This window comes from Gopherus flavomarginatus, chromosome 3 (assembly GCF_025201925.1).
Source record: "Gopherus flavomarginatus isolate rGopFla2 chromosome 3, rGopFla2.mat.asm, whole genome shotgun sequence".
Taxonomy (NCBI): Eukaryota; Metazoa; Chordata; order Testudines; family Testudinidae; genus Gopherus; species Gopherus flavomarginatus.
The window spans coordinates 196,816,726-196,841,202 of NC_066619.1; the positions used below are offsets into that span (position 1 = coordinate 196,816,726).

Below are 24,477 nucleotides of genomic sequence, written 5' to 3' on the forward strand. Positions count from 1 at the left end.
GAGTGGGCATGAGCTCTGCATGGGAACCTTACACCAGAAGGCTAAGTTAAAGTAGGACACTTCTTGCTCTTGTGCTCGGGCTGGGAGAACTGCATCTGAGAGTCACAATCAGCTCCCTGTAGCCTTCCCTTGTCATTACATTGGCACGCATCTTGAAAAGAGTGGTTATCCAAGGCCATTGACTTCAATAGGGGTAACTCCCAATTTAAACTGGTGGAGCTGAGAACAGAATTTGTCTGGAAGTGAATTTAGTGCACTTGAAAGGTAACCAGACTGAAATCCTAAGGTACTGAAATCTTCTCTCAGTAGAAGATGTACAACATTCTCTTATCAATGCCTATTGATGAAATTCCGTATCAAAAGAACATGTGTACTCCTCGATTGCAGATGGCTTCTAGTAAAAAAGCACATCAAATTTGTCTCATACTGTCCCACTGTTGTGTGTTAACTCTTTCTAAGAGGAACTTCAGTGAGGCAAGAAGCAATTGTAATTTCCATGCTTATTTGATAGTCAGCCTCTCTGCAGGCACAGGTGCTGGAACTAGGGGTGCTGCTGCACCCCCTGGCTTGAAGTGGTTTCCATAATGTCTAAGGTTTATAGTTTGGTTAAATGGCTCTCAGCATCCTCACTATACAAATTATTCCTGCACCCCTGCCTATAAGGACAGCCAAGCAATTCCAGTTCTGTTGGTATTTTGTGACAATCATCCACTAGGAACTGGAGGAAGAGAAACTCATACATGCCTGAACGGTCTTGTGATAGTGTGGCAGAAACTTTCACCCACTGCCAGTCTAAACAAATAAACTAACATCTGCAATTACTAATCCTCTGAGTCCTGCAATTCCCCTTCACCCCCTCCTCACCACTTTCCATACACAAGACTCTTTTCCCCCCATAATGTTAGGCTGCTTTAGACAGTTGGGCGATGGTGAGTCTGCAGCTGGCATGTTCAAGTGGGTGTGAAGGGAAAGGAAAAGAGAAGTGAACCTGATAAAATGAACGTTAACAGACAGGAGGATGACTTTGCATAAAAAAGCGCTGCTCCCTCAAAGCATGGTACAGTGTACTATGATATATTCCTACACAGAGAGAAGTATCTGGAACACTGTGCACTTCAAAAAAATGATGGCTATGTACCAGTCCATCATCTGATCCAACCACATACTTTATCAAGAGTCAGTCCCTGTTATTTTCTTTTGTCTACCTTTTGATGTGTCTTTGTTGCACTCCGCACCACCTCAACTTTAGTGAAGCCAGTTATATGAGGACAGTCATGCCAAAGAATTTTGCTGTACACAGATATTGTAAAAGGGAGCAAGGGTGGCATTCTGGCCCACTGGAGCCAGTGGTAAAAGTCTATTTATTTCAGTGGGCCAGGATTTCACCCCATAACAATGTTGTGATTCTCTGACATTATCAATGTGTCCAAAGGACCCACCAATCTTCTTAGCCTGTCAATGGAAGTACCACAATGCATAGTAGTTCTATTGACATCAACTTCTGTTAGAAGGCAGTTATAGTGATATCGCTGTAAGATGTATAATTGTTTTAGCTCTTTCGCCCCCAAAGGCATTTTTAACTAATATAGAGGAGTGCTTTAATACAGCTATTTTAAATTATTATTTATTATTTCCATAGAATCATAGCTGAGTATAGTGCAATTTTTAAATCATGTGAAATATAATTACAAATGAAAAATCCCCAACATTATTACTTACGTAGCATATATATTTCTTGCACTACGTTCCTGGATAAATTTTCATTTCTTACATCATATTGGCACCAGCAAAAAGAAATTTTAAAAACATTTCTTCATTTTTGTTGACAGACATATGTGATTTGTGATATTAGCTAATATGCATGAATAGACATCTGGACCATATTCAGTACCTGACATAGAATGTTTGGGCCCAAGGCTTTTTTCAGAATGCAGATTTCAACTATACTTATACAGGTTATTAGAAAACTACAGTACTATCTAGTATTTTCTTTCAAATGCAGCGTAAAGTATAGTGAGATTTTGATTTGAATAAAAACAAAACATAAATGTGCAATATTTGTCTATAGACTGTAAGGCGGTAATGAAAATATTCCTTGATATTGCTGAGAAAGGCCTATCATAGGTTGCTACTCTGATTAAAAGGTACAGGGAAAGTGCATTGTGCTTTTTTGACAGTGTAGCCATAGCACAATACACCACTAAATCCATGTTCACTGATGCATATGCTTAATTTATATAGAGTAATCCCATTGCCTTGAATTGGAATATTCTGTGAGCCTGCTTCCGCAAACATTCAATCAGCGCTATAGGACCATACAGGGCAATAAAATCTAGTAAAGCACTTAAGCATATGTTTAACTTTCAATTAATCCAAATTAACTATGACGTTTCTTTAATAAAATACCCTGAAATCTGCAGACTATGTCAATATCAAGCAAAACAAAATGATAGATTGCTCTTCCAGAATTCGGAGTTTATTATTCTTTTTGTGGAAATGAAAATGTAATTATAATTGCAATTCTTAGTAAGACTGGAGTGAAACACAATTCTTGTAATGAGCTCATTCTTAACTCAGATCATATTTACATAAAAGGAAGATTTTAGCTGTCATTCGTTAAACGCATAGGAAAAAAAGTGGCCAACATTTTCAGTTACCCATCTGTGTTATCAGTCTTATCCTGATCCACTGAAGTCAATAGTAAAATTCCCTTTGCCCTCAGTGGTGCTGAACTAGGTTTCATCTTCTCTTCCTCTCATGCAAGGAACTTCTATGCTTTAGATTTTGCATCTTCATAGAATATCAATTACTGGTTGAAGGCTGATATAACTCAAGTCCATATTATTATTGGGAAGGAAGATATCATGCCTGAGCAGATTTGGAAACAGGCCAAAACCTCGGATTAGATTTTCTGGATAGGGTACTTGCAAAGCACCTGTTACCTGAGCACCTCAATCTTTAATGTATTTATCCTCACAAAATCCTTGTGAGATAAGGAATTGCTATTATTCCTGTTTTATATATGGGGAACTGAGGCCTAGAAAGACTAATTAGCTTGACTATAGGCCACACAGGAAGTCTGTGGAAGGGCAAGGAATTGAATCCAGCTCTCCCAAATGCTGAGTTAGTACCATACCCACTGGATCATGCTTCCTCACCTTGCCACTTTATTAATATGCCAACTTTACATAGTATACTGAGACTAAAGAATGCGACTACTAAGTGCTGGATTCTGCACTCACATTGCATAGTACTTACTCACATGAGTCGTTCCATTGACATCAGTAAGTAAATAAGTGCTACCCACTCAGAGTAGGGGAGTGGAACAAGGCCCTTAGACTGTATTATGAAATTCAAGAAATGAAAGATTCCCAAACTTAACTGTCACCTTTTTATTGATTATTGTTATTTTTAATCACAGGGGCTGAATGAGATAAAAGAAAACCACAATTCCTACTCTAAAGAGTTTCCAATTTAAAGCTTGCACATGTAGGGGCCTGATTATGCATTGATACTAGTTTTTGCGCAGGTGTATCTTCATTAGCTCCGGTGGAGAAATTCTTGATTATACAGGTGTGAGAGGAGAAGCAGACAGGCCTATATATTACAAAAGGGTTTTTCCATCTAGGATCATACAACCCTGATTAAAATAACACTATTTAGCAAATAATTTCATACCAAGGAAATAAGCTGCATTGTTTTCTTACATTATGTTTGTAAAACTGTAAATGTGGTATACAGGATTGTAGGCTTCCATGTTAAAACTACACATTCTTTTATAACACTCTATGAACAAATACAACATTTTGTGTAATTGTAAATATAAGTATTATGATTAGATGATAAAAAAACCCTACTGTGCAAAAGTGTCTCTGGAAACCTGGGGCCAGATCTTCAGCTGGTGTCAATCAATATGGCTCCAATGAAGCCAAGGAAGCTATGTCAGTTTGCACCAGCTGAGGCTCTGGTCTCTTAACTCTACATTTTCTGATTTTAGTGAGCATAACATTTCAATCTTAGCAGCGCATCAGCATCGTTTTTGCATTTAATAGAAATACACTGTGCTGAGACTCACTTTTACTTAGGTCATTTATTATAAAACAAGCTATGTACAAAGAATTAGGGGCTAGATTGTCACAGGCTTTTGGACGGATGAATCAGTGGGAGCAGGAGGCATAAGGAGTTTTCCCCTCACTCCTTAGGGGCTTCACATAAGGGCCCAGAAAGACCCCAGTCCCTATACTCAGGGAAGCACAAAGACTGCCCCGCTCCATGACTCATTCCTTCTGTGCACCCTAATGGCCACAAATCCTCTAAAGGAAGCAGGCAGGGGCAGGAAGAGAAAGGGCCATGGCATGCTTCTTCTGCATGCTGGAGAGCTGGGAGAGGGATTATGCCTCCCCCTGTTCCTCATATGCTGGTGCAGATTTGTGCCTAAATGGCAGAATCTGGCTCTTAGATAACTATATTAAAGTAAGGTGAGCTTTTTTCCACAACCAAAAAGGAACAGGAAATGAATAAAGATTTGTAGCAGCCAGCACCAATGAATATCTGCTTATTACTATGACTAGATTCAGGAACACTCCAAAATGTGCCATTTAAAAAGAAGTTTACACTACTGAGATTGCCCTTTTCTGTGATTAAGTGGATCTCTTTGAATTTCAATCCATTTTAATTTCTCTGATGATTCAGCCATGTTAGTTCTTTTTGTGAGATCTTCATGAATGGCTATTAAGTGTGAGTGCTTTCATTTCTTTTCCCCATCTGAAAATGATACAAAGAAAAACAGAAAACAGTAAAAATTCAAATGAATTAAGAAAAAGATGGATAACACACCCCACTGTAGTGTATAATATAGTCAAATAAAAAATAAGGACCATAAACCATGGTTCAGAAGTGAAGTTGAGTCCCACAGGTCATGGTATTGCATGGTTCTAATGCTGTAGCAAATGGCTTTGATTGAGTCTTGTTTGGAGATTGAGAGGCTTTTTCAAAATGATACTTTTGATGTGTGAAACTATACTGGGGTTGAAACTGAAGAAAATGTTGTCATGGATTCTGGTGAAGCACACAGCTCTAGTGTGTAGGTTCACAGAGTGAGAGTAAAGCTGCAAGTAGATTATATATGCTCAATCATGAAGAGTACTCTCCTACTACATCCTCCATTTTAGTGGCCATGCAAAAGAACAGAATGAAACCAAGGACACTCTACCTGAGCTTGGTTCTTTTGTTTCAGTGGAATTTAAGGGAATAGTTGTTTCCACTGAGTTCACGTCAAATGAGCTTTTCTATACAGGAAATAGAAATATGTTTACATCACTGCTGTACACATTCAAGCTGTAGAAACCAAATGGAAATATTATTACAATAAATAACAATAAAAGATCTGTTGGTCTTATTTTTAATCTCTGTAATCTCTCTATTTTCCTCATACTCATCAGTTTCAGTCGTATCATTGCATGTTAAAATTGATCACGCTTTAACATTTCAGTAAGCATTAATTTATTTTTTAATATTAAGGTTACAGATAAATGGCTTGAAATGTTGATGTGCCAACATATTATTAACTTTCCATGCATCTTGCCTATAGTCCTCAGACAACTATAGAGCACAATCAAAACTGGATAGGCTATGTTCACTTAGTGTCAGTCACATTTTCAGGTGGACTATCATTTGCTGGTGCAGAACCCCATGATGACAGAAAAGTATCTCAGAAAGGGATAGCATTGCAAACTGGGGACCAGCATTACTCCAGAAGAGGCTGGCTTTGGCCAGGACTGGAATATAATCAAGGTATTAGGAAAATATGTATATCCTAAAAGGATTAAGGATGTCATCCACTGGCAGACTCTCACAGGGAGTGGGTGAAACCTCATTAAACGATCACTGCAAATCTGAGAGATCATTGAAGAAATTAAAAAATAAGAATAATATAATAAAAATATAAGAATAATAAATATAAAAAAGTTTACACTTACTCTTGACTTTTTCCATAGACAGTAACAAATAATGATGGCAGTAATAAGGAGCATCCCAAAGAAAATGCCGAGTCCTAACGCTGAATAAGCAAACAAATAGCATCAGTTACTGTGAGTCATCAAGAAAGGGAATAAACAAGTGCATCCTTTGGCAGGATATAACGGCACAAGACAGAACAGTTATATAATACAGTGAAATCTCAATCTTCAAAACTGAAAGTGCAAAATTAAAAAAAAAATCTTGATGATCACAGAAAGTAGCAAATCAACTCAGGACAACTAACCCCTAACCTCCTCTAAGCGTCTGTTGAACTTCATGAAGGACAGCACTAAGTTTAGAAACATTTTCCCAAACAATAGGTCTATGTTTTATATGAAGACACTCATGGAGCTCCAAACTTTTTGACCTGCCCTTGGAAAATGTTTGGAATACAAATGATTTGATTCCAAAACTTGGGTTTTGTTGTTTTTTGCCATCTTCGCCAGCATGGGCATGAGCCACTTGCAGATTTAAACTAGTGTAAATGATGGAGTCTCTGTAACTTTCAGTCTTTAAATCATGATTTGAGGACTTAAACCCCTAACCTCTGACTGAGTTATTGATTACAGGAGTGGGTGGGTAAGGTTCTGTGGCCTGCAATGTGCAGTGTGTCAGACTAGATGATCATGATGGTCCCTTCTGGCCTTAAAGTCTGTGTGTCTATGATTAATCCCTTGAGCAATAAGGTATCACAAACAGTGATAGGGGAAGCATGAAAATTTTACATTTGGATTTCGTTCAGATAAGCAGCCTGTTTTCAGGTGTTAGTACTATGATTAACTGAATTTCTTGGGCTGTTGGTCAAATAAGAACAGGCTTTTTCAGTATGTAAACACTTCTTGTTCCAGTACCACCCAGAAACAAGAATGAATGAGAGGAAGGTATATTCTATCCAAATATTTCATAGCCTAAAAACTTATTCACATTGATTTCAGTTGCTGAAACCCATACTAATTTCACCCTACTGTTACTCATACCTTCTTGTCAAGTGTTTGAAATGGGCCACTCATTACCACTACAAAAGTGATTTTTTCCTCCCTTGGTTTCCTACTGTTAATTGAATTGTCTCATTAGACAGACCTCTCACTTGGTAAGGCAAATCCCATCTTTTCATGTGCTGTGTATTTATACCTGCTACTGTATTTTCCACTCCATGCATCTGATGAAGTGGGTTCTAGCCCACAAAACCTTATGCCCAAATAAATTTGTTAGTCTCTAAGGTGCCACAAGGACTTCCCGTTGTTTTTGCTAAAACAAAAGGGTTTCTGCCAATCTGACCAAAGGGAAAATTTCTTTCTGACCCCAGATATGCTGGTCAGTTGGACCGTGAGCATTTTGGCAAGACTCAGTGGCCAGATACCTGAGAAAGGATTCTCTGAAGTTACTCAGAGCCCTCCCAGTGTAGTGCCTCGTCATCAGGCGGTGGGGATATTTGTTGCTAACAGTCACAGATGTCTTATCACTGGATCCCTCTACAAACTTATCAAACTCAGTCTTGAAGCCAGTCAGGTTTTTTGCCCCCAGTGCTCCCCTTGGAAGGTTGTTTCAGAACTTCACTCCTCTGATAGTTAGAAACCTTAATCTAATATCAAACCTAAAGTTGTTGATGGCCAGTTTATATCCATTTATTTTTGTGTCAACACTGGCCCTTAACTTAAATAACTCCTCTCCCTCCCTGGTATTTATCCCTCTTGTGAAGTGCTGGGAGTTGAGGTGCTTAGTACCACCTCATGGGATCTGACTCCCCAAAATCCATCACAATAGATGTTTCTTTAAAAGCCAAAAATTCAGGTCATGTAATGAAATGGTATAATTTTGACTGAGTATTTTTCTTTTCAACAAGAAGTCCAGCCAATTCAGTAAATTCCTGGATGTAACCACTTACAGAAGGTTTACAATACAAGGCAGAGATTCCCAACTGTTGGACCACAGGGAGCTGGCTAGTCACATATTTCTGGCTTCTCTTTTTCACTCCAGCCTGATAAGGCAACTTGTAAAACCCTTGTTCATTTCTCTATAAACAACTGCTGTAGTAGCCACAGAGATGTTATGTAATTATGAAGGGGAGAGGTTCCATGAAACAATTCCTCTGTTAAAAGATGGTCCACCCTATGAAAAAATCTCAAGAACCTTTGCTTAAGGCATATGAGTACTGTAAAACCTCAGCAAAAAGTTCTCTTTAAGGAGTTAAATGAAAAAAACATCATATAGCTGGGGAAAAACTCACTAATAACTATTGCTAGCCACAAAACCAAAAAGTACATTTGTGAAGTTTTCCTTCATTTTGTCTCTCCTAAGCCACTCACTACACTCTCCCATTAACCCCAGTCTTGGCGTACAAGGAGTAACATTATCATTGGAATTAGGGTACTCAGTGAGAAAAAAAGATATTGAAAAACAAAGAGGAGTCATTGTAGCACCTTAAAGACTAACAAATTTATTTCCACTCTGAAAGATATTGAAGTTATTATTAAAATATAAATAAATCAATAGTACTTCAGTGGTACTAACTACTAATATAGCGAATGCATTATTATTAGTCAGATGAATATACAACAATTATATTAAGGTTTGCACTTAAATAAAAAGTCCTTTACAATTTCCTTTATAGATGCAGTTCTTTTCATGCCACTGTGGGCATGCAATATAATGTCTGTTCTTCAGAACTAGCAATGGTAAAAGAAACCCAGCAATGAGAAAGAAATGTGTGGCCTATTGGAAAGTGGAAATATACATATTAAAGTTGTTGACATACCTAGTCCAGATGATTGCCGTTCTTTCTCTATGGAAAAAACAAAACAAAAACAACAAATTTAATTTGGAAGGGGGAAATAGGCTCTTTGGAGGCAGGGGCCTCGCCTTCTTTTGCGCTTTTACAGCATCTAGCATGATGTGGATGCTATCAGAAACAAATAATAATATGCAACTTCTTATCTGTCACAGTTAGTAATTTTCCTTCCAGCTATTAATTACTGCGTGCTTATATTCACTCTGACCATTTTGCTTCTATGCTTCATCCCATTTTCCCCTCCCTACATCTCTTTGGTCTAGACTGTAAGCTCTTTGGGGCAAAGACTGTTTCTTCTTACATGTTCATACAGCACTTAGTGCAATGAGGCCCCAGTCCTGACAGTGGCCTTCAGCTCCACTCTAATACAAATAACTTTTAATAATAATCTGCTACTAATGAGGTAAGGTGGATCCTGACAGTGTGGGTTGAGTTGGAGACGAGCATGAGTGGGCAGCCTGATGTCACTTCTCCTTCCTGACTTTCTTCTGGCTACTCCACTCTCTGTCTCAGGTGTGTGTTGCAGTGAGAAGCACAGAGCAGACAACTGGGAGAGGGGAAGGAAATCCAGAAGCCCTCTGAAGGGCAAGCAGAATAGCTCTAACAGCTGTTGGAGGAGAATAATACACCACCAAAAAAACCCCATCAAACTCTGGCCTTGAGGCCCTGCCATGATGAAAGCATAGCTCTCAACTTTTATGAAGCTCTGTTTTTATGTAAATTGTTACTTAAGTTAATTTGCATAGATATACATAGCTTGCATACAGCCACAAGCATCAATAAAAATTGTGCCATTAGTGCTTGTGAAAAGCATTGGTCTGACACCAGATTCCCCTTACAACGTTACCCCTAAAGCAGCAGGAGCAGGTTTGGGGAGGCAAAAATTTTATTTCTTATATCACTCAGAAGATGGGGGAGGTCTTGTGGGGACCTCAGAAGCAGCTTTGTGGAGAACCAAGGATAACCAAAGGATCACAGTTCATTGGCAGGATGGAGTCAGTGGGCTGTTGGAATGAACCTGACGGGGTAAGTGCACAATGACATTAGCCCTATTCCCCCCTATTCTGTTCTCTCATTAGATCATTTCCCACACAGCAACTCCTACTCTTCCCTTAGCTCATGACCCCTCTTAGCTCACTTCCTATCTCCTGTCCCCAGTGTTTTCTACTCCCCATCATTCCTGCTCCCTCTCAACAGCTCCTGCTCCCTCTCCCCTTATTCCTCACAAATAGCTCCAGCTGCTTTCCATAGCTCCTGTATCTCCTCCATTAGCCCCTCCCTACCCTGTCAGTTGGGCACTGCAGCCTCTGCTGCTACCTCCTGCCTTCTGTGAGCCAGATTAAGGGCTAGACACAAGAGGCACAGACTCACTACTAAAATCCTGTGTTGACTTAGATTCTACATTTTCATTTTTAAAATTGATGGTTGCAAAGAGAAGCTTGAACATGTGACCAGAGTCTAATCAACAGAGTGATGTCTGCCTGAGTCTGCATAGAGGGAGGAGAAACTGCCAGGAAGTTGCCTGGCCTCACATCCACCATGAAAGCAGACCAAGTATGCTTTGGGAGTCAGTCTGATCAGGGACATGCTTGGATGCCCCACTAGACTTGTGGGAGGGATAGCTCAGTGGTTTGCTCATTGGCCTGCTAAACCCAGGGTTGTGAGTTTAATCCTTGAAGGGGCCATTTAGAGATCTGGGGCAAAAATCTGTCTGGGAATTGGTTCCCCCTTTGAGCAGGAGGTTGGCCTAGATGACCTCCTGAGGTCCCTTCCAACCCTGATATTCTATATAAATGAGACAGTTAGAAATTATTCCATACTGGCATGCTGTAACTGGCTTCTCCTTGGACAGGTGTGAACATTCTGCTAGCTCTGCAGGTTTGGCTCCCTTCAGTGAGCTGTGGGATTCTGTTTGGAATCCGCTCCATGGATCAATTTGGAGACAAATGCTGGTAATATCTCCAGTGCTAGCCATTCATGGCAGCAAATGGACATGTCCCTCACATTAGGCTGAGCAGTCCTTGTCCCTCTCTTTGTTTGGTGATGAAACAAGTTAAAAGCTTAGTATTTAAATTAACAACATTGAGCATCTGAGCTAACCCACCGAAGAGATGAAAGAGGCAGTTCACAACTCACAAAAATATTGCTTTAGGCTATCTGTACACTCAGGTAGATGTCCGTGCATAGGTTATACTCATTCATATTTCCTTCATATTTGCTTCCTCAGGATGAGATAAGGGAGAAAGGGACAATGCACACACAGTAGAGCTGGTTGGGAATTTTTAGACAAATTTTTGTTTCCTGAAATGCTGAAACAGAAACTGTTTGCAAAACAGGCTCTGTTTCAAGAGATTTCCCAACTCCAAAAAATGGAGACAGGAAAAAAAATCAAAATTGTCAAAATGTTTCATGAAATGAAAATTTCTTGTCTTCCAGCTTCAAAATGTTTATTTTAAAATTTAAGCTAATTTAGGAGGTTTTAAGAGGTTTAAAAAAAGGCCAAAATGTAACTGTCATAAACAGATAGTTAAGAGTTAATAGAACAGAAGTACTTCATGTCTCTTTTGCCTGTAAAGGGTTAACAAGATCAGTGAGCCTGGCTGTCACCTGACCAGAAGACCAATCAGGGGACAGGATACTTTCAAATCTTGAGGGCGGGAAGTTTTTGTGTGTGCTGTTGGAATTTGGTTGTTGTTCTCTCTGGGTTCTGAGAGGGACCAGATGTGCAATCAGGTTTCTCTCCAATCTCTCCCATACAGGCTCTTATAAGTTCAGAATAGTGAGTACTAGGTAGATAAGGCGAGTTAAGCTTATGGTTGTTTCCTTTATTTGCAAATGTGTATTTGGCTGGGAGGATTTTAATTTGTACTTGTATACTTAGGCTGGGAGGGTATTCCCAGTGACTATAGCTGAAAGACCCTGTAACATATTCCATCTTAAATTTACAAAGATAATTTTTACTGTTTTTTCTTTCTTTAATTAAAAGCTTTTCTTGTTTAAGAAGCTGATTGTTTTTTTATTCTGGTGAGACCCCAGGGGACTGGGTCTGGATCCACCAGGGAATTGGTGGGGAGAAAGGAGGGAAGGGGAAGAGAAAGGTTAATTTCTCTCTGTGTTAGGATTACTTTCTCAGGGAGAGTCTGGCAGGGGGAGAGAGGAGGAGGGGGGGAAGGTGGATTTTCCTCTCTGTTTTAAGATTCAAGGAGTTTGAATCACAGTGATCTTCCAGGGTAACCCAGGAAGGGGAAGCCTGGGAGAGGCAACACTGAGGGAAAGGGTTTACTTTCCTTGTGTTAAGATCCAGAGGGTCTGGGTCTTGGGGGTTCCTGGGCAAGGTTTTGGGGGGATCAGAGTGTACCAGGCACTGGAATTCCTGGTTGGTGGCAGCGCTACAAGTACTAAGCTGGTAATTGAGCTTAGAGGAATTCATGCTGGTACCCCATCTTTTGGATGCTAAGGTTCAGAGTGGGGGATGATACCATGACAGTAACATTTTGACTTTAACTGAAAAAAACCCCACATTTTTGGTTCGTTAACATTTTTAAGATTTCAACTTTTCATCTTGATTCAAAATAGTAAAAAGTTTTGAACTCTTGAACATACACATGGAATGGGAAAACCATTTACAGTTCTCCCACTCTCTCTCATACCCCTCACTCCCTACCCCACCCCTCCATCCATGTACCTGGCTTTTTCCTCCTGCATGCTGGCAGGATGGGGGTATTGTCCCCTAACTATTCTAAAATTAGAGAACTAAAACAATTTCAAAAACAGAGTTGGTTGAAAAGCCATTGAAAATGAGCAAGTAAAAATTCTACTTATTTAATGTTTATATTTTTTGGGGTTTTTGGTGGGTTTTTTTAGAAATAGAAAAATGTCATACTAATCTATGGCTGGTCAAACTCCTCTCCCACCCTTCAAAAAAAGAGTCAATAAAAATTTTAAAATTTTCAGGAGGTTTTAATCAAAATATTAATATTTGAAAAATTTAGTCCAACAATGTTAAAATTATTTAACCAGTACTGTTAACTCAGTCTAAATCAAATCACTGAGGCATTATAAGCTCTTTGGCCAGCAAGTCTACTATGGCCAAAATAACCCTCGATATAACAGCAGCTGCATCAGGCCGCAAAGGACTGCTTAGCTTAAACCTAGACTGAGCCCTGCATTTTCTGAAACTGGGGATAGCAAGATCTTTGCTGAATCTCTAAGACTGAAGTGCAGGCATTTTAACTCCATGGCACCTTCTTGGATGGTGATTTAAGCAGCAGGTCTTAACAGCAGTTAAGAAAAGGAACCTTGTACCATCTCCATTGCACTAGCAAGGATGAATGGGCAAAGAAACCCCTTAATTCTTTTCTGTCTAAGCAATGTGACTTTGAGGGCAAAATCTGCTTTGAGGGGGAAATCGGCAAGAGTCCATCACTGGAGGAGTGGCAGGGAGAGCAGAAAATAGTGACTTAACAGGACTAGTATGTGCACAGGGAGAGGAGAATGGATTCAACACTGTAAGGAAATAATGAATTAAAAAAAAACAGACCTGGCCCAAAAGTCAGATTGTTAAGAGTTTGATCTGACTAACTTGTTCTCCTCCAAAGTTAGTTGTTTAGCAGTAGACTTGAAAAAGAAAGTTGATTCTCACTTACTTTCACTGTAGAAGCTCAGAAGCTTTTTACAGATGGCAGCCCTAAAGTTGAATATTTGTTCATGTCCAAGCACTATGGTCATCATTGTCATACCTGGGGAAGCCTCCTCCGTGATGGGTGCCTTCTTCTCCCCTACCTCATCTGGGGTGGTCACATTCATGATTATCTCTTCATTTTCTGTCATGACTTGTGGATACATAATATGAAAAGAAAAAATGTATTTAACACTGGCGGGGCTGGTAGCACTGCCTTTTATTAACTCTATCTGATACTTCCCTTATAAAACTCTGGTTTCAGCTGCTTATAACTTTGCCAAACTTTAATGATTTGGGCTGAGTTTTTTGGAAAGTTTCAGCTAAATTGGTTTACCCATTTAAGCAACATTTTACCCCTGTGAAAAATATTCTTACATCCTTTTCTCCTGGATGGGCTAGCACCTCCATGCTTTGGTGCAAGGACTTGACATTTGCAATAGATTCACACTGGTGTTGGGGTTGTGCCTTTGGCCCTCCCCGTGAAAATCTGCCTAAATCTGGCTAAGTTATAAACCTCTGAAAAATCTCAGTTTGCACACATTCAGTAGCATGCACTGAATACCCAGGGCTACAGGGTCTGAGCAGGATTTGCCCTGCACTTGCTCCTCCTGCCCACGGAGAGCTGCTGTGGTTCCAGACACCAGATCTAAGAGCAGAGAGACTGTCTCTCGCTACTCGGTGCTGGCAATACTCCCCCTGCTGGCCCCCAGTAGGAGTGAAAGCTGCCTGTCTAAAATCCCGAAGGGCCAGAGATGGGCTGGGAAGAAGTCAGAACCGAGGAGCAGAGATGGGTTGTAGGAAGGGGTAGGGAATAAGATGGGAGTGGGGAGGAGACATACTATGGGGTATGTACAGGGACAGACGGAACTGCAGAAAGACCTGGTACCACTGCAGCACACTCCCTTCCAGAACCTGGACTAGAATCCAGGATTTGCTTGCGTCATCATTCCATTGCTGTCTAGCAAACAGCTGTAAAACCCACTGGCAAAGTGCATGTCTGATCCCATCTAGTGTCTGGTTCACATAGAAGATAACAACCTATTACTGCTACAGCGTCTAGCATGCTCCCATCATTCTGGCTTCCTCTCAACAGCTCCTGCTTCATCTCCTTAGTTCTCCTCAGTAACCCATCTATTCCTCACAAATAGCTCCAACTGGTTTTCATAGTTCCTGTTTCTCCTCCATTAGCCCTTTACCTGACAGTTGGACACTGCTGCCTCTGCTCTACCTCCTGCCTTTTGTGAGACAGACTAAGGGCTAGACACAAGAAACACAGGCTGAGGGCTCATTACTAAAATCCTGTGTTGGCTTAGAGTCTACATTTTCATTTTTAAAATAGATGGTTGCAAAGAGAAGCTTGAAGATGTGATCAGAGTATAATCAATGTCTCAATGAGGTTTAAAATACTGAAGTTACTTCCTTAAATCAAACCACTGAGGCATTATAAGCTTTTTGGCCAGTAAGTCTACTCTGGCCAAAATTACCTCGATATAACAGCAGCTGCATCAGGCCGCAAAGGACTGCTTAGCTTAAACCTAGACTGAGCCCTGCATTTTCTGAAACTGGGGATAGCAAGATCTTTGCTGAATCTCTAAGACTGAAGTGCAGGCATTTTAACTCCACGGCACCTTCTTGGATGGTGATTTAAGCAGCAGGTCTTAACAGCAGTTAAGAAAAGGAACCTTGTACCATCTCCATTGCTCTAGCAAGGATGAATGGGCAAAGAAACCCCTTAATTCTTTTCTGTCTAAGCAATGTGACTTTGAGGGCAAAATCTGCTTTGAGGGGGAAATCGGCAAGAGTCCATCACTGGAGGAGTGGCAGGGAGAGCAGAAAATAGTGACTTAACAGGACTAGTATGTGCACAGGGAGGGGAGAATGGATTCAACATTGTAAGGAAATACTGAATTCAAAAAAACAGACCTGGCCCAGAAGTTGGGTTGTTCGAGTTTGATTTGACTAACATGTTGTCCTCCAAAGTTAGTTGTTTAGCAGTAGACTTGAAAAACAGAGTTGATTCTCTACTTATTTTCATTGTAGAACTTGAGAAGCTTTTTACTGATGGCAGCCCTGAAGTTGAGATTTCTTTATGTCCAAGCACTATGGTCGTTGTCATGACTGGGATGGTTGCCTTTGTGACTGGCGCCACTGTCTTCCCTAGCTTGTCTAGGATGGTCGCCACCGTCTCTCCTGCCGCCTCCGTGATGGTTGCCTCCGTGACAGGCGTCACCATCTTCCCTGACGTGTCTGGGATGGTCGTCTCTGTGATGGGCGCCACTGTCTCTCCCGTTACCTCTGTGATGGTTGCTTCTGTGACAGGCGTCACCATCTTCCCTGACGTGTCTGGGATGGTCGTCTCTGTGATGGGCGCCACTGTCTCTCCCGTTACCTCTGTGATGGTTGCTTCTGTGACAGGCGTCACCATCTTCCCTGACGTGTCTGGGATGGTCGTCTCTGTGATGGGCGCCACTGTCTCTCCCGTTACCTCTGTGATGGTTGCTTCTGTGACAGGCGTCACCATCTTCCCTGACGTGTCTGGAATGGTCGTCTCTGTGATGGGCGCCACTGTCTCTCCCGTTACCTCTGTGATGGTTGCTTCTGTGACAGGCGTCACCATCTTCCCTGACGTGTCTGGGATGGTCGTCTCTGTGATGGGCACCACTGTCTCTCCCGTTACCTCTGTGATGGTTGCTTCTGTGACAGGCGTCACCATCTTCCCTGACGTGTCTGGGATGGTAGCCTCCATGATGGGTGCCGTTGTCTCCCCTGCCTCCTCCATGACGGTTGCCTCCGGGGTGGGCGCCACAGTCTTCCGTGGGGTGCCTGGGATGGTCGCCTTTGTGACGGGCCCCACTGTCTCTCCCATCTTGTCTGAGACAGTCGCCTCCGTTACAGTTGCCACCATCTTCCCCACCATGTCTGAGACGGTCGTCTCCGTGATGTTCTTTGCCGCTCCCATCATGACTACTAAACCTTGTGGATACATAATATTAAAAGAAAAAAGTATTTATCACTGGCGGGGCTGGTAGCACTGCCTTTTACTAACTCTATCTGACACTTCCCTTATAAAACTCTGGTTTCAGCTGCTTATAACTTTGCCAAACTTTAATGATTTGGGCTGAGTTTTTTGGAAAGTTTCAGCTAAATTGGTTTACCCATTTAAGCAACATTTTACCCCTGTGAAAAATATTCTTACATCCTTTTCTCCTGGATGGGCTAGCACCTCCATGCTTTGGTGCAAGGACTTGATATTTGCAATAGATTCACACTGGTGTTGGGGTTGTGCCTTTTGCCCTCCCCGTGAAAATCTGCCTAAATCTGGCTGAGTTATAAACCTCTGAAAAATCTCAGTTTGCACACATTCAGTAGCATGCACTGAATACCCAGGGCTACAGGGACTGAGCAGGACTTGCCCTGCACTTGCTCCTCCTGCCCACTGAGAGCTGCTATGGTTCCAGACACCAGATCTAAGAGCAGAGAGACTGTCTCTCGCTACTCGGTGCTGGCAATACTCCCCCTGCTGGCCCCCAGTAGGAGTGAAAACTGCCTGTCTAAAATTCCGAAGGGCCAGAGATGGGCTGGGAAGAAGTCAGAACCGAGGAGCAGAGATGGGTTGTAGGAAGGGGTAGGGAATAAGATGGGGGTGGGGAGGAGACATACTAAAGGGATACATGCTAAAGGACAGGGACAGGGACAGACAGAACTGCGGAAAGGCCTGGAACCACTGCAGCACACTCCCTTCCAGAACCTGGACTAGAATCCAGAATTTGCTTGCGTCATCATTCCATTGCTGTCTAGGAAAAAGCTGTAAAACCCACTGGCAAAGTGCATGTCTGATCCCATCTAGTGTCTGGTTCACATAGAAGATAACAACCTATTACTGCTACCAGCTATTCCATTAGTTCATATTTTAGAGTTCTATAATGTGGCTCTAAAGATTACAACCCTGTTAATGACAAACAGGAGGGTCAGTATTGTTCCACGTGATAGTTTTGTTATTTTTGTTTGTTTGTTTGTGCTTTTAAAAGTATAGGAAACTACATATAAAAATCTATGTTAAAAGAATGTTAAAGATGCAAAGTCAAGCTTGTAAAAGTTAGGAAATACCAGAAGTCAGGTTGCCTGTCCACCTTGAATTCATCTTCAGTGCGTGTAAGCAGCATGATACACACTTTAATCACACATTACTATTTCCACAAGACCCCTGCCTCATTCAGTGTATGCACAAGGGAGTTCCTCTTTATGAAGAACAGAAAGGGGATGAAAGAAGAGAGAAATTTACATAAGTAAAAGGAAGGAAAAATTAACCAGAGGGAAAACAAACATTGGACTACACTGAAATAGAGAGACAGAGATAAAACAAAAAACGTAATGAGAGAAAAGAAGTAGAAAAAGAATATCATGGTAAGTTATTATATTTAGTTAATAAAATGGCAGTGAAATATAAAAGATACTGTATAGGAAAACAAGTAAAACAATGCATATATAATGTACATCAAATACAATTATATCTATAGCATATAATGTGATGAGAAAGATTCACCTGGCATCACTGCATGAAAAATTATGTTAATCTATGTTCGAAATAGTTAAATAGGTGTCATACAAATACCATAGATCGATAGCTTAAACATAATTGGCTTTTTTCTTGCCTTCCTCCTCCTTTTGTTGTTGTTTAGGAGTGGGCATGTCCTCTGTGACTCTGTTATAGCATTTTTAGTGGCATCCATGCTGAGTCTATAGATTTTAGTTTAGTTTTAGACTTTAAAGTTTTTCTAATTAATTTCCCCACTGTTTTTTTTAAAATCCTCCTTTCTAGACTTTGATGTTACAGTGCTAGTTTTTGGTAGGATTCTTCCCCCAGAGGATATCAAACTGTTCCACTGGCTTCAGTTGTCATTTAGTTTTTGTTGTGCTGTTTTGTTCTAACATGAATTCTCTGAAACAAAATCCAGATTGAACTCAGGTGTCCCCATCTGCAATTTAATTGCCTTTGCAGCTTTTGGAAGAAGCATGTTTCCTGTGGAAATCCATTCCGATGAATTTAACAACCAAATGCTCAAGAAACTTGCAGAAGCATGGCACAGATTTATTTACAGACAGTCACAGGACTGAGGGAACCAGAAAGAGTGGAAGGGAGAGAGAATATAGTGCCCTTGCTAAAACAAATTAATTAGTTTAATATAGGATGTGGGTGAAATTCCTCTCTGGGCAAAGAGCCAGCAGCACAAGGCCTCAAATTAGGGCATATGTAGGACTTCAATAGTGCATAGGTCTCATGCTGGCCCTTTGCACAGGGTGCTGTTCATTCTGTATGAGGAGAGAACAGAGAGCAATGAGCATTCCCTTTACTAAAAATATGCGATTCTTATATCATAAAATTTTTGGAGTGGGGAAAGTGTCTATGTCTGTATATGTACAGAATCTATCATAGCAAGGACCAAGCCTGATAGGCATCTCTGCAAGCTATTACAATATAAATATTAAATAAGAAGAACATTCAGACAACAGACTGGTACATCAGTTAGCTGTAAAGGTGTTAAGTTATTGGTGTCTGCATTTAATAATTAAAGTTACAGCACTATTTAGATAAATAGTGGATGTTCTCTAAGTCTAGGCTACTCTTTCAGAGTAAATTTCACCCCATTGCAGAGAGCCAGCAAAAGGCCAATGCCCCACTTAAGTGCCACCCAAGGCATATTTAGAAGATAAAAATGGTACATAGGCAGTGTGCTGACCTTCAGGCTCTCTTGGTGCAAAGTCAAGAAGAGAACAGTGCTTTATTTACTCTAGGAACATTACCTTAAAACCAGATAGCTAGAAATGGTAGATTCTCATAAGAATTGCCATACTGAGTAAGACCAATAGTCCATCTAGTCCAGCCTCCTGCCTATGACAGTGGCCAGTACCAGAGCTTCAGAGAGAGTATACAGAACAGGGCAGTTGGAATAACCACCCCTATCTCGTCCTGTCTTCTGGCAGTCAGAGATTTAAGTTCTTCCCAGCTCTAGGGTTGCATCCTTGACCATCTTGACCTATAGCCATTGATGGATCTATTTCTTATCTAGTTCTTTTTTGAAACCAGTTATACTCTTGGCCATCTCAACAACACATGATGATGGGTTTCACAGGTTAATTGTGTGTTATGTGAAAAAGTACTTCCTTTTGTTTGTATTAAACCTGCTTCTTATGAATTTCATCAGGTGACCCTTGGCTTCTGTATTGTGGGAAATGGTAAATGACACTTCTCTTTTCACTTTTTCCATACCATTAATGATTTTATAGACCTCTGCCATATCCCGCCTTAGTTGTCTCTTTTCTAAGCTGAACGGCCCTAATTTTTTTAGTCTCACCTCAAACGGAAGCCATTCCATACTCTTAATCATCTTGGTCGCCCTTTTCTGAACCTTTCCCAGTTCTTCTATGTCCTTTTTGAGATGGGGTGCCCAGAACTACACACAGTATTCAAGGTGTGGATGCACAATGAATTTATATAGTGGTGTTATATTTTCTGCCTTATTTTCTATCCCTTTCCTTTAAATGAAGACTAGAACCCTTTCTAAAAGTTATGCTATATATCAAAGAGAAGTTAAGATTATTAGGTGTGGTTCTAGTCTTTAACTCAACCTGCTAACGTGTAAAAACAGTAAAAACTTGTGTCTTCCCTAGAATTTTATCTCAAGTTAGTGAGCTCAAGTTAAGAACACATCTTTTTTCCTAATGAAAGCACAGCCTTAATGCTTCCCCTGATGGTAAGCAAGCAGAGTGGAAGAGAAGGAGATGGGCCTGACTGGAATAATGAAGAAGGTGAGGAATGCTGTGGGGGCTGAAAAATAGGTTGCAGGGGCCAGAGGCAGGAAGAAGTAGAGAGGCAGGTGGTCAGGAGCTGATGAGGGTAGACAGGAGCAGAGGGAAGGGATCTGGAGGGGCATATATGCACCAAGAGGGAGTGGGTCAGGACCAGTGGGGGTCAGATAGGAGGAGAGAGGGGAAGGGAGAAGGAGTTGGGATGGGAGCAGATGATGAATCAGAGCTGTATAGTGAATGAAGCTGTTGTCTGTAAGACTCCAGCCTCTTGTTGCAGAATTGAGAAGGTGAATGAAGCAGGAGATTACCAGAAGAGAAAAGATGGTCTCATAGCTAAGGAAGCTGAATACCACCCTAGAGAACTGGATTCTATCCCTGTCTTCCTATGTGATGCTGTAGAAGTCATTTAAACTAATTTTTTTCACAGGTGGTCACTAATAGTGTGTTCCTCATTTTCTAGGTGCCCAATGTGACTCATGGGGTCTGATCTGTAGAAGTACTGAGAATTTATGACTACAGCTAAAGTCAATGGGAGCTGTGCTTAGAACATGTAAAGTGCTATATAATGCTAAGTACTTTGAGAAATCAAGTCCTAGGTATCTCAAGCTGGGGACCCAAAATTAGTGGGTACTTGACAATTTTGGCCTTAATCACTCAGTTCCCCATGTGTAAAACGAAAGTATTAATTCACAGGGGTGTTGTGAAAATAAATTTGCATTGATACTATAATGATGACTACCACAGAAAAGTCCCTATGGAAATTCATTTTGTGCTCAGTGCAGGCTTTGAATGGAGTGCATTTAAATAATGGCCACACATTCAATGAAGACGATGAAAAGAAATATTGAGTAACTACTCATTCACTGAATGAGGTAGGGAGAAAAGGGTATGTTATCATGTAATTAAAGACTATCTCACAATGCATACACATAAGGGGGCAAATTAAGGTTGTGCAGGTAACCTGGACTCTGGTATTTCCTAATTTTTGAGTGCTTGACATTACAATTTTAATGCTCCTTTATTATAGTTTTTTGGATGTAATTTAAAATATATTGCTGTATATCACATATTGGCATAGCATTGAGTTTAAATATTGGGGAGAGCTTTGTTACATTTTAGCATGCTGCAGTCATGGCAATCTCTCTGAATTATATGTGTAGTGCATTATTACAAACTAATGGAAAATTAAGCAATAAGACAAAACAGTGTCTGGTATCTAGCCATCTTTGTGGTGATATCACAACTTGATACTGCAAGTTATCTTAGTTCACTTCCACTTTTTGTACAGAACAAATTACATCTTTTTCCACTTTTATTGTAAATGTTGCAAACATTGGAACTATTGACAAGTATTGCCATGTTTGGGGAAATTCAGGGACCACAATCAGATTCCTGTTTTGGTGCATGTCACTTCTAAAACTAAGTAAGTACTCAAAATATTTCTCAGAAATTAATAATAGTTTACATTCATCTAGGACTTTTCATCCGGTGAGTTTCTTAAATACTGTAGTCATAGGTGCTATAGAAACCTCTGAGACAGTTACAGTAGATTAGCTAGAACTCAAAGACTTTTAAAAAGTTGGGCAAACATCATTACTCCATTTTATGATGGTGTAATTAACGGAGAAGGTCTATGTGCAATGTTTATCACTGTAGTAGTTGAGGGATTGATTTTTCTCTTATTTATGTGAGTTTAAATCTCCATTGCAGTCAGTGGACATAAACTGGTATAAGGAAGTTGATAATCAGGCCCAGATAGAAAGTTTAAATGACTTGTCCAAGGCAACAAAGTCATTCAGTGGCAGAAGTTCAGAACAGAACTGTGCCAGTTAGTTACAGAATGAAATAACAAGTATACAATTTTTTATAAAATCTTAGGTACATTTAGGTTTACTTCTTAATATTCTGACATCAAAATTACTACTAGAGTGTAGCCAAGGTGCTATTTCCATTAATAAGGCTAGGTAACATACTTTTCACCTCTACTGGGGAAAATGTCCAAGAAAACAACATGAAAGTGTTTTCTAGAAGGAAAAACTCCCATTAGACAATACATTAGTCTTTTTATGGTGCTGGGGTTTTCCATGAATCTTGTCAGTTTCTCCCTCCCAAACCAGAAGTATTGACTCCAATATGGGAATCTGACAGAAAGCAGTTATTCCAATTATCTTTATCTCAAATTCTGAAATAAAGAGACTGATGAAATATGCATGTGCCACAGAGACAGTTTACTTCATTTCTCACCCACTTGGTGGAATAGAGAAAAATTATGTTAGTATATGTACAATATAATTAGGAAACATTGGTTAATGTACAATACCCCTTTCCCCAAATCTTTCTATACTTTCAAACATACGATTACATTCAGAGCTGGTCTCCTTTGTCAATAAGTACTGTATAACTTTATTCATGACAAAAACAAAACAAAAAGCCCCAAACCCATTAATATGGGATATTTTTTAATGGATATCAGTGTGATTGAAGGGAATAAACTTTGTAAATTGCTGCAACATTATGTGGATGCATCTTAAAAATATTTAAGTCATGATATTAAAAACAAAACAAACCATGCTTTATAGCAGTGAGTGAAGTCTCACACATGAATTATACATTCTGAAATGACTTATGAGGCTAGGATGTTGCAGCAAAGTTTCTTGGATAGACAGTTAAGTAAAAAAAATAGCATCCTCTAATGTACATGCTAATCTAGTCCTATGGCCTTGCCTGAGATGTCTTTCCATTTAGACAGTTCTTCCTGAGCTATTTCAAGATCCTCAGATATCACACGTATAACTCACAGAGTTAATCAAAAGGTGATCACAGAGGTGTGTCTATGAGATTGCAATAAGGAAAGGCAAGGACTCTACCTCCCTAGTTGAGATACCACATAACAGTTGTGGATCTCCAGATTCAGAATATTCTGCACCAATTTGCAGTCTGTTTATATTGTTCAGTAGTTAGAGCAAAATATTGTCCTATCAGTGCTGCAAAGAAGGGTAAGGATACTGGCACACACATCTTGTTTCACAAGTATCCTGCTAGCCAGAACACAATTCCATGGGGTAGTCCTGAGGGAGGTGTAGTTGGGTGCACCTGCCTACTCCTTTGAAAAGGAAAAGCATGAACTCTCAGCTAGCACGTGCTCAAGTGCAGTATGTGCACTAAAAAGGAGACCATATTCCTATGTGCTAGTCTGGTGCATCGGCCGGACACCCTCCCCTCCTAGCACCCATCAGAGGGCTAAGTAGAGTTCCTGCAATACTACTGCATTTGTAGGGTGAGGGAAGAGGTGGAAAGTAAGCTCCCTTTCCCCCTCATATGCACCGACACAGCACATGGAAGGATCTTTCCCTGTCTAATCAAGGAGGCAAAAACTTGATTAAAATTCAGGGGATAAAGGCTACTTAATTTTCAGTTGCACCAAATACAATAACGTTTCAAGCATTGCATTAAAAAATCATTCATTAGACATGGCTTAGGGCAGGGCCACTATCTCCCTCCTACCCCGCTAAATACTCCGTGCAAACTCCCAAATAGCAAGTCCTAATAACACCAGTGGTAAGGGTGTTGGAAAACTCATGAAAGCTCACAAAGGAGAGGCCATGGTTTCTCACAGCAAGAGACTACAACTTCCACTACTGAGATCAACAGCACTTTGGATTTACAATTTAGTGGGGTGGGGGGACAAAGCTCTTGGAACATGAAGACAAGTGCTTCATATCTAAATGATCTGCACTTACTTATATGCAGCAATAGTTCTAGTAATACAATATATTAATACATAGCAGTTAAACATCAGTTTGTTATTAATATTTAACTCATATGTAATAGGGGTCTAGGTATGTCTACATAAAATCAGGAGACAAGTTGAAGCAAAAGCGATTTGTAACTGACAAGAAAAGAAGTAAAAAGAACAAAAATGTTCACTCACCTGACAGTAATAGAATACAAGGAAGTATAGTTTTGCACATTTTCATTTCTCCTGTAATATCTAACCACAGAGAAAACTACCCAGAAAACAAACCGAAACTCCTCGCTTTGTTCCCTCCAACCAGCAAGCTATGTGTGGTTCTCTACGCACAGGCAACAGACTAAACTTGCTATCTCTCTGCCCCTGTGGCTTTCTGGGGTTCTAATCAGCCAGTAAGAAGCAGGCCAAGTAATAAATTATCTGCTGAAAATG

At 40.4% G+C, this 24,477-nt stretch overlaps 1 protein-coding gene across 6 annotated transcripts; it reads right to left on the bottom strand.

Moving 5' to 3' along the window:
• Positions 1 to 2,454: 2,454 nt before the first annotated feature.
• LOC127047791 (mucin-2-like) lies at positions 2,455 to 24,427 on the bottom strand. Of its 6 annotated transcripts, none has more exons than XM_050946572.1 (8): positions 24,226 to 24,427; positions 16,165 to 16,460; positions 15,411 to 15,972; positions 13,546 to 13,638; positions 8,774 to 8,800; positions 5,979 to 6,058; positions 5,213 to 5,288; positions 2,455 to 4,764 (listed from the first exon to the last, which is right to left on the bottom strand). In XM_050946572.1, exons 1-8 carry the CDS (start codon positions 24,269 to 24,271, stop codon positions 4,748 to 4,750), a joined length of 1,197 nt encoding a protein of 398 aa, XP_050802529.1. In that variant the 5' UTR covers positions 24,272 to 24,427; the 3' UTR covers positions 2,455 to 4,747. The 6 variants fall into 6 exon arrangements, with proteins under 6 accessions (XP_050802529.1, XP_050802533.1, XP_050802532.1 ...); XM_050946576.1 differs by having other exon boundaries at positions 15,411 to 15,780; positions 24,226 to 24,426; XM_050946575.1 differs by having other exon boundaries at positions 15,411 to 15,876; positions 24,226 to 24,426.
• Between the last annotated feature and the right edge of the window lie 50 nt (positions 24,428 to 24,477).